The 9824-nt window shown below is 34.4% G+C and overlaps 1 protein-coding gene across 1 annotated transcript; it reads left to right on the forward strand.

The window, feature by feature from the left end:
• Positions 1-149: 149 nt before the first annotated feature.
• On the forward strand, positions 150-7789 carry LOC128996984 (uncharacterized). The gene is made up of 5 exons (XM_054422554.1): positions 150-358; positions 1986-2103; positions 3436-3512; positions 5355-5622; positions 6755-7789. The coding sequence occupies exons 1-5, from the start codon at positions 293-295 to the stop codon at positions 6967-6969; spliced, it is 744 nt and encodes a 247-aa protein (XP_054278529.1). The 5' UTR covers positions 150-292; the 3' UTR covers positions 6970-7789.
• The last annotated feature ends 2035 nt before the right edge of the window (positions 7790-9824 follow it).

Here is a 9824-nt window from a genome sequence, read left to right on the forward strand (position 1 = left end):
GCTGACATCACAAATCACAACACAACATTGAGTTTATTATGTTGGTAGACAGTTGATGTAACGGCTATCGACAAAACACAGATGATTTACAGCTGATGCAACCTGACCTGCAGTCTGCAGACGATTTGTCAGTTCTGAGTTCACAGTTCAGTTGTCTAAAGTCTAAACAAAACTGTCAAGTAATCAAATGCCGGGTTTACTATCTCAAAAACTTCTGAATACGTGTACAGTAGTCATTAGATGACAATTAGTAAAGGCAACATCCTCTTCTGTGATTTTACAACAAAGGACAATGGCCAGTGAAAAGAAATTGCTTTGCTTATTTGATGTTGATGGAACTTTGACTGCGCCAAGGAAGGTAGGCCTAACCTAAACTTTTAAACCTAGTTTCAAATTTAACATACATAAATTCTGTGTAGGCCTAGGATTTGTTTTTACTGAAAAACACTTTTTTGTAATGCAAAAAAGCATGCCTAAATTATTATCCTTTATCATTTCAACAAGCTAATCTAAGGATACTGTGATCCATACATCTGCGTGCATGTCAGAATAAATGTATAATTTTGCTATTTTCGTTTGGGTATGGTAAGTTAGTAGTAAGGTTTACGTACCTAACCAAATGGGTTACCTTGGTGTCATGATTAAGTTTCAGCTTACGTTAGCATGAATTTAAACATTTACAAAATACAGCCTAACTTTACGGTTGTAGTGCAAAATAGGTGGCACCGGATTTAAAAAATTAAACACAAAAGTGTCCGATAACTTAAATCAAAGTTTACGAACCTATGCACAGGAGTTGTTTTGATTGCAGATTGGATGAGACTAAACTATATGTGAAAAAGTATGGAGGGTAAAGAGCTATTGATGTACAAAAAAACAACCAATGTTAAATTCCATGTTAAGGGGAGGGCCCATTGATTTCTTCTATAGCCTATAAAGAAAAAAATAGAATTTACTTCCTCATGGTAAAAGGGCTACAACTTGTTGTAAATCAGTTCAGAACAGCAAAACATGTAGGGTTCAACTGATTACTTCAAAAAGTTGGATAACATGACAAGGTAGCCTAAATTGTACCATCATATTAAGCCTAAGTTAGTCTCTAAAAAACCAAGGATGGCTGCCAGAGCTATTGTCTTGACGTCAGGGATTAAGCGATGTGTTTTGAGACAAGCTAAAAGAAACTATATAAGTTACCTAGAGAGTAAGTTAAATTACAAAAAGTTGGAATCAGTAAACTTACACATTAACTTAAAGGTGCGTTTACACCGGAGTTAGGAACACGTGTTTACAACAAATGTTAATAAAAACCAAGAAACACTGATTTTTGAACAGAAACCTTTTGATATTGGAAATATTTTTTTTCAACAGAAATTTTGTTTCCTACCAATTGTCAGTAAAGATCAAAGGATGTTCCAAACATAAGGAAACATTTGATTTGGAACAATGTTTCTGTACGTTTCTGTACTTCTACGCTGTTTACAACACTTCCCCGCTACCCCCGCGCCAACCCACCACCACGTGACTATCTCGAGAGGGACTGAACTTAAGTTCTTGGGAACGGTGATTAAATTGTTTCCAATAAAATCAAAAAATAGTGCACTAGCCTATCTGTTGTAAACTTTTGTTTTAGAAACAAGTGTTACAAACAACAATTTCCAAACATTTTGTTTCAAACTTTGGTGTAAACGCGGCTATAGTTGTTAACACGTGTTCCTTCCAGTGTAAACGTGGCTTAAGTTGTAATTAAATTTTGCATTTATTGGTCAGAAAGGTATATGTTAGTTTAATTCAATTCATTTAAAAAATTCAATATATTCTTCAATATTTATTTTCTCTTTACTCTCATAATAGGCTAATAAGTTTAGGCCTATACCAGCTAAAAACGATTGCAGTTTTTAACTTAGCAACAACATAACGCTTCGAAGAAACCACCATGTTCAGTGTGGCCTATATCTAAAAAAGTTCTCATAAAGTAATAATTACAGGTGATTACTCCAGGTATGCTGAAGTTCCTTACAGAAGAGGTTCAGTCAAGATGTGCCGTGGGACTGGTAGGGGGTTCTGACGAAGGAAAGATTGCTGAACAGATGGGTGGCCAACATGGTAAATATCTGTTATAGAATGTTGTAAATTTGGATCTTTTACTGTTGTACAACTACCACTATGTGTTTCAGATTGAAATATTATAATTATCTACAAATCTTGTTTATGGTTAAGGTTACAAGTAACATATTTTCAGCGCTTGCTCCAAGTAAAAAGCTTGCATTAAAAAAAAGTAATTTTTGGTTGAAAATGTTGAATTAAAAATTCGTAGAAGGAAAGTCAGTGTTCATCCAATTAACCGTGGAAGAGGTAGGTTTGCGGAATACAACCTTCTACTCGTATTTCTTCAATTGACATTGAACTTATATGAGAATGGAGTTAACCACTTTTAGTTACATCCTCAAGAAACTCTATTAGCATGTAGTTTGAGGTGTTTGTCCCAAATAGCCCCTCTTCTAAAGACTTGAGATATCAGTTCATCGACATCCTTACTGCACAGTTGTTTGTCACTGACTGGTTCGGTCAACAAGAGCCGGAAAAAAGTACAAAACGTTCTTGCGGGATTGTCAGAACTTGTAGCAAGTGCTTGCTAGCCGGGGCAAGCTTTGTCTGTGAACACACGCTTGATACAATGTAGACTTTTCCCACGCCGGTTGGACAAGTGCTTGTACCAGATTTCTTTGTGAATGCACCCTAAGTTAAGCTAGGTTAGAACAGAGATATAACCTAAAACTTCAAGAAGAAAGTTTCTATGAATGCAATATGTTGGCCTATTGAATGTTGTTGCATAGAAATTAGGTTAGGCTATATATTGTGGTGGTAGTTGCGTAGTGCAAACAGTCCAATCTGTGTTTGCTGGTATTGAAATTTGGAATTGGAATTAGTTCTTGCCTTCATATCTAAATGTTACTGGTTTGATTCTAAGTGAGGTCGATTCTGGGCCCTAGATTCTAGATCTCATTTGTCACAGACTCTAAAATAATCATGCTTTGTAACAAAAAGTCAACATTAGATAGTAAGAAGGATTTGGACTAAGTATTTCATTTCAAAAGTGTGAAAAATGTGAATGGCGTCAAAGACACACATGAATAAAAAGTTGCATCCCTTTCCAGCTTTGAAACCTAAGTTACAGTAAAATTACGCACAATTCTGAAACTGTTGAAAATTGAAACCACGTTGCATCTCTTTTTTGCTTCGCACTTAAATATTGGTAGCTTATGTGAAATTAAGTAAAAAACCAAATTGCATGAACCAGAATGATGAATACAAATTAAGAAACATGTTAATGTCTTGCGATAGCCTACATTTTTAATTTTACAAATTAAATTTAATCAAAATAAGGGGTTAAAGTTGAAATACTTTTTATGTTTCACAAATATTTTATTGTTTCAGTTGTTGACAAGTTACACTACGTCTTCTCTGAAAATGGTTTAGTGGGAAAGAAGGAGGGGGTGGAAATAGCAAGAACAGTAAGTAGGCTATTAAAAAACAAAAACTAAACTAGGCCTAAGTAAAATCTCATCTATTAGGTTTTACATTTTTATCTTCATTCTTTAAAAATTGAACGGTTTATGGAAAATATTCACATTCAGTATATAGTATATTGTGCCTTGTAGGCTACCTAACGTAGTACTGTAAACAGAGTGTCTAGTTTATTTCCATTTTAAAATTCAAGACTATTTCCAGACTTTTAAGACTAATTTCAGATTTCAAGACTAGTTTTTTTTAACAATTAGTGTGTTGATACCAAAATATATCAATTCTCGGTTCTTGATACCGATTTTTATAGTTTTACAAAATTTTCTTGGTTATAATACACTAACCCCTGTCTTTATGAAAAAACAAATGCCGCAATGAAAAATTCAAACTGATTAATTTGGGTTTAAACCCTTCTAAATACGGTAAAGGTAAATGAAGATCTAGCGACGAAAATACAATTTTATTATAACTGTGTGCCAGCCTGATATTTTCATTCAAGCCAAACAAGAGGTAATAGTGCGATCATCTGCGGTCGTGGAGACATCATGGTCGACTTCTGGGATTACTGTGAAATCCAGAATATCTTCCCCATTTACGGAAACATCATCACTACTGTTGCGAGCGTGGTCTGATCCTGAATATCAACAAAATCGCTATTGTCTTCTCCCACGGTCACAGAACATTATCAACGACTCCCGCGATCGCGGCAAAAACATTAATATCTCCCACGGCTGTGTAGACATCATCATTGTTCCCCGTGGTCACTAAAACGTGATCGTCGTCTAGCACGATCGTTGCAAAATCATTAACATCTTCCGTGGTCGCAAAAGTGTGACAGTTGTCCAGCGTGATCGCGGCAAAATCATGAATATCTCCCGCGGTCACAAAAACATGATCATATAGCGCGATCGCGGCAAAATTCTGTTAACTTCCCGCGGCCATATAGACATTATCATTGTCCACCAATGTCACGGAAACGTGATCGTCGTCTTGTGGGATCGCAGCAAAATCATGAAAATTCCTGACTTTGATATCAAAATAAAGACTAAATCACGACTTTTCAAGACCATTTTTGATACTAATTTCCAACCTTCCTGTTTTTCCCGACTACTAGACACCCTGTGTAAATCAAATAAATCTTAATCAATTTAAAACTGCTTATGCAAAGTAAAATATGAGATAAAAGTTCTTTCCTGGAGTACATTTACAAAAAGTAAATAAAAGATACCTCTAATAACACTTAAAACATATATTTACGCTTATACTGTTAACTCATAAGACGGTAAATATACATAAAAGATGGTAAGAGATGGTAGTGAAGATGGTAAGCCTATTGGGTCTGATGATGATTGGAGTGTCCAATTGAAATCGATCTCCACTTACCATCTTTTATGTATATTTACCGTCTTATGAGTTAACAGGGAGTGTTATTAGACCTATCTTTTATTTTCTTTTTGTAAATTTAATAACAGGTACAATTTATGTCTCTGTGTATTCATTACTATCTATTGTTTTAACTTGATGACGTCTATTGCAATTATAGTTTAATTAATGAGTGACAAATCTATTCTATTCTAAGGCTGATTAAGAAGTTATTTACATTTACAATTAAAAACAATACCAATAAAAGATTTGTCCCCTTTCTCTAGCAGGTAAATAAGACAATCTCATGTCATAGAGTGAAGTTTTTTTTCTTCATGGGAATGATTTACATTGTGTTGCCAATTTCAAAGTGATCAGAGCATGAAATATTCCAAAAATGAATCATAGGTTTGAAATACTAAAATTATTTCAACCAATTTAATATATGTTTCCGACATATTTGTTAACAGACAATTCTAAGTTACATGGGAGAAGAAAAACTTCAACAGTTCATCAATTTCGCTCTGAAATGTCTGTCAGAAATTACACTACCAGCAAAGAGAGGAACATTCATTGAGTTCCGAACAGGACTAATAAATGTTTGTCCAGTCGGTAGATCTTGCAGCCAACAGGAAAGAGATGAGTTTGGAGAGTATGACAATAAGCATAAGATAAGAGAACAACTGGTAGAAAAGTTCAAAAAACAATTCCCTGATATGGGGCTTAACTATGTTATTGGTGAGTTTAACCTTGCATTTCTGGTTTTAATAGTAAATTGTATTGTAAATGCTGAGATTAAATTGAAAATCGCTTTCTTCTCAAAACATTCTTGCTTTCAGCATATACTAAAAGAATTATTTTCTTCACCCATTCGGCCATAAATTCGTAATTATAGCGAAGAATTTTAAATTTTTATGTATATGTAAAGAATACTCTGCTTATCCAAGCATTCCTCATCTCAGGTCCACTGTTTGTGAAAAAAACCATTTGTAGGAACTTCATGCTGCCTTACATTATCCCATAAAATCTATAGCATAGACAACTTTTCTTGACTGATGGGGGCTCTGAAAGAACATTTCCTAAACCATCAGATAGTGATTGTAGGCTAAGATGATTTGCGTTAGGCCTCGTTTCATAAAAGAGTGTATTTGTGTGTGTGACTGAATGATAAGAAATTTAAAAAACTATATTATGTTATTTTTTATGTGTAACACTTTACAAACATTTTATATATTTTTTCATGATATTTAACTTTTATTTGTTTGGCGGTTTAGAAAGGGCCATGAGGTCCTAAATAATTTTTCCTCACTAAAGAAGCATTTTAATTTCAATTTAAAGTCTCTGGTAGGTTTACATTTGTTTAAAAGCTATCAAGTAATAGTTATTCACAGTAGTGTTGTGTACGTAACCTAGTTATTATGCATACCCTTAGAGTTACAGCCTAGTGTCCTAGGATATGAAGGTGGGACATCAAAAATGTCATAGCCAATTTCAATTTCTCAGTTGTGGTATACCATCTATGTGCCCGATAGAACTACTATGTAAACATATCCTCTTCTGTTTTGGCCATTCTCTGGACTTGCTCTTCGCCATCACTTACCCCCTCTACAGATCCTCCCTCCACTATCTGCTATCTCACACATCCTCTCTTCCTCACCCCAATCCCAATCACCTCATCTACCCACCCACTAGGTCTTTCTAAAGATCTCGATCTCCTCCCATCTATTTTAATGGTGGTCAACTCAATGTTTATAAGAATATTCTTCCATTCTACTCTCAGCACTTCTACCATCAAGATGAAACTAAATAAATTGTTTCCACATGCAAACAAAGTATTTGAAATTTTATATATTCATTATTTTCTTCTCAGGTGGACAAATTAGCATTGACGTCTTTCCTAAGGGTTGGGACAAGACTTACTGCTTGAAGTTCTTGAGTGAGTTCGATGAAATCCACTTTTTTGGAGACAAAACTTCACCAGGTGGAAATGATTATGAAATCTGGGATGATTCCAGAACAGTTGGACACACTGTTACTAGTCCAGACGACACAATGAAGCAGTTGAAAGAACTGTTTAAGATATAAAACTATTGTTGGTTTGGAATTTGGCTGACAATATGTTAAATAATTTAAAAAAGCGCTATTTTCAGATTCACCAGCAATTTTCTTAGAGAGAATAAAAAAAACAGTGACAAATAGTAAATTACTTTTAGAACATCAATAAGCAGTGGCGGACATACCGTAAGGCACACAAGGCACGTGCCTAGTGCCATAAAACATAGGGGCGCCCGGCCGCGCAGGTGGCGGGCAACGGGTGGCAGGCGCGTGGTATGAAAGCAACGTTTAATTTAAGAACATACTTTCATAATTCCTTAACAGTTTAATTTTTGTAGTAAAACTGTTAAACAATGAACAATACTTTACATTCCAGATACAAAGAACATTAATGATAATTGACTAATTGTTCACTATTTTTGTAATTATATAGTATTACAAATCCCACTAGGTTGGCCACTGTCAATAAGTTGTCTTTTTATTGGTAAACAAAATACATTTTAGTTGTGAGGACTAGTCAAGAGTCCACTAAAAGTTTATTGGAGTTATAGTAGATCCAATCCAAAAGTTACCTAGCCTATTTTAACATTATGCCTATGTAACCTATGTAGCCTATGTTGTGCACTGTCATTCTACAGTTTTATAAAGTCAAAGTCAATTAAACATATGTTGAAACAGATAAAACATGATTGTTGATTAAGTTCAATTAATTATGTTTTGTAGGATGTGATTCAGTTAAATTTACACCTACTTAGATTTTAATTTGCATTTGAATAAAGACACAAATGTTTTATAAATCCTAAATGTTTTATGTATTTTTGGAAATGTAACATACAACTATTTCCTGTATATTCTTCCAATAAAGTAAATTAAATTAAAATATGTTGATGTATTTAAACCAGTTGTACAGTTTGTTAGTTCGTTTAAAATAACATATTTTATCAGCTGATTGTCCTCTGATAAAAGGACCACATTATTCTCTTTTGCGTCCTCATTTCATTGCAAAGGTAAAGCAACTTTTTTGCTAGGTAGGCATCAAACTAAAATCATCGAGGAACGTTTCATAAGCTTTACTATCAAAACAATATGAAATAAAAAAATTGAATAGTAAAATCTAAAAATAAAAACAACACATTGCTTCTAGGAAGTAGGCCTACTCCACTCTGAAGCATTGGTAGGTGGAGAGACGTACACAGGTCTTGGTCCCTCGTCCCCTTCTGGAGTTTCTAACTCAAAGTCTACTTCATGGAAGTTGTCAAACCCTGGAATAGTGACCGGAAATTAAATTTTACTGCCCTAGATAATTTTTGAATCATCTGCCCTGCTTCACATTTGTGGCAAACCAAGAAACTAAGTTTTTGTATTGGAAAGATAATCAAATACTCTACTTACAGTATCACCTTTAAGCGATTAAAAATATATGTATAGTTCGGCACCGCTTAGAAAACGACCTCCTCCAGCATTGGTTTAGCATTAGTGCGCAGTCGTTTTCTAAGCGGCCGAGCTATAGTTATTACATTATAGTAGTAAATAATAGTGATTTGAAGTAAATGCACAATACATGTGACATGAAGAGTGCTTTTAAAATTCATTCATTTTTGAATCAACATCTAACAACACTATTTTTAAAGTTTGGACAAGGGTCCGGTCCTGAGCTATAGCAGCGTTAACAAGTCAGAGGACTTCCAGTAACATAATTTTAAGGTGTACCTATATTAAAGAATCTCTCCAAACTCAAAATTTGTATCTTAATAATTTGTTTTCAACTGTAATTATGATAAAAATAGTAGTGAGTAGGTTATACAATTTCAACAGAGATATTAAGCGTTAGCAAAAGCAATACAACTGAAATTGGCATGATGATTGATCAGTAGCCAGTAACAATAATTCAACAATGTAATGTTTTGGAATAACAACCTTTTACAGGTCAAAACTAAAATTCTTGCATCTCAATTTCAACTTGACCAGAGGGTTGCTTTGAACCCACTAATTATATCCACTGGCCTTGAGGTCTTGGAAGCAATGGGAGACTTCTGCAGACAAAACATTGGGTAAATCACTCAAACAAAAAAATTTTTTTAGTGTGGCCTTGTTTAACCCACTAAAAGTAATACTCACTGTCAGATACTGGTTCGTCTGACAAAACTGGATCATCCAATGGAGTGATGGGAGCACACTCGAAGGCGTAGTTCTGGAAAATAACCAAAATAATTCAAAACGGATGATAGTTAAACCTAAAAAGTTTTATGAAAGAGAACTAAATGAATAAGAGATCAAGAACTAAGGTAACAAATGGGAAAATATAAACTGTATTAGCAATGTGTGTCAAAACCGAATCTCAACCACCCACCTGGAAAAGTTTCAGTTTCGAGATTCGATCAGAGAGTGTGATTTGATCAATCACTTGAGAATTATTATAACTTTCAAAGGTTTTGTTGAAGTTGAAGCAATGGAGCAAATAGATCACCACTAAAACCAATGAAACCAGTAAATTATATTCTGAACTCCAACAAGTATCATACAACTAATACGACGACTTGCGTACTATCTTTAACTTTTGATACAACACATCCCACAACTATTGAGACATTGAATCCCTATGTTAAAATTGTCGCCAGTTTTTAAATCGCCATAGTTGATGTGAGCCACTGACAGATGGTGCTGGTGTAAATTACTGATTTCTGTTTAATACATGCACTAGTTTAGCAAGTCAAATTGATGGAATAACTTCTTGTTAGTTATAGCGACTTTTATGATCATCAACTATGTCAGCAACCAAAAATAAGGTAGGAAATACAATTTAGATACTAGCACATTCCGTGACTGGCTCACACAACTGTTCTTAAAAAAAAAAAATTGGCTACAGCTAGTTATATAGATGGGAT

The sequence above is a fragment of the Macrosteles quadrilineatus genome, unplaced genomic scaffold (assembly GCF_028750875.1).
Source record: "Macrosteles quadrilineatus isolate MER2022 unplaced genomic scaffold, UCM_ALF_1.0 Scaffold_6__1_contigs__length_79288215, whole genome shotgun sequence".
NCBI classification, from domain to species: Eukaryota; Metazoa; Arthropoda; class Insecta; order Hemiptera; family Cicadellidae; genus Macrosteles; species Macrosteles quadrilineatus.

Bases quoted from the DNA above. Each gene is read 5' to 3' on its own strand.
- LOC128996984 (XM_054422554.1), top strand. From the start codon at position 293: ATGGCCAGTGAAAAGAAATTGCTTTGCTTATTTGATGTTGATGGAACT. The intron at 359-1,985 runs GTAGGCCTAACC...TAATAATTACAG, and splicing joins CTTTGACTGCGCCAAGGAAG to GTGATTACTCCAGGTATGCT. The intron at 2,104-3,435 runs GTAAATATCTGT...TTATTGTTTCAG, and splicing joins ACAGATGGGTGGCCAACATG to TTGTTGACAAGTTACACTAC.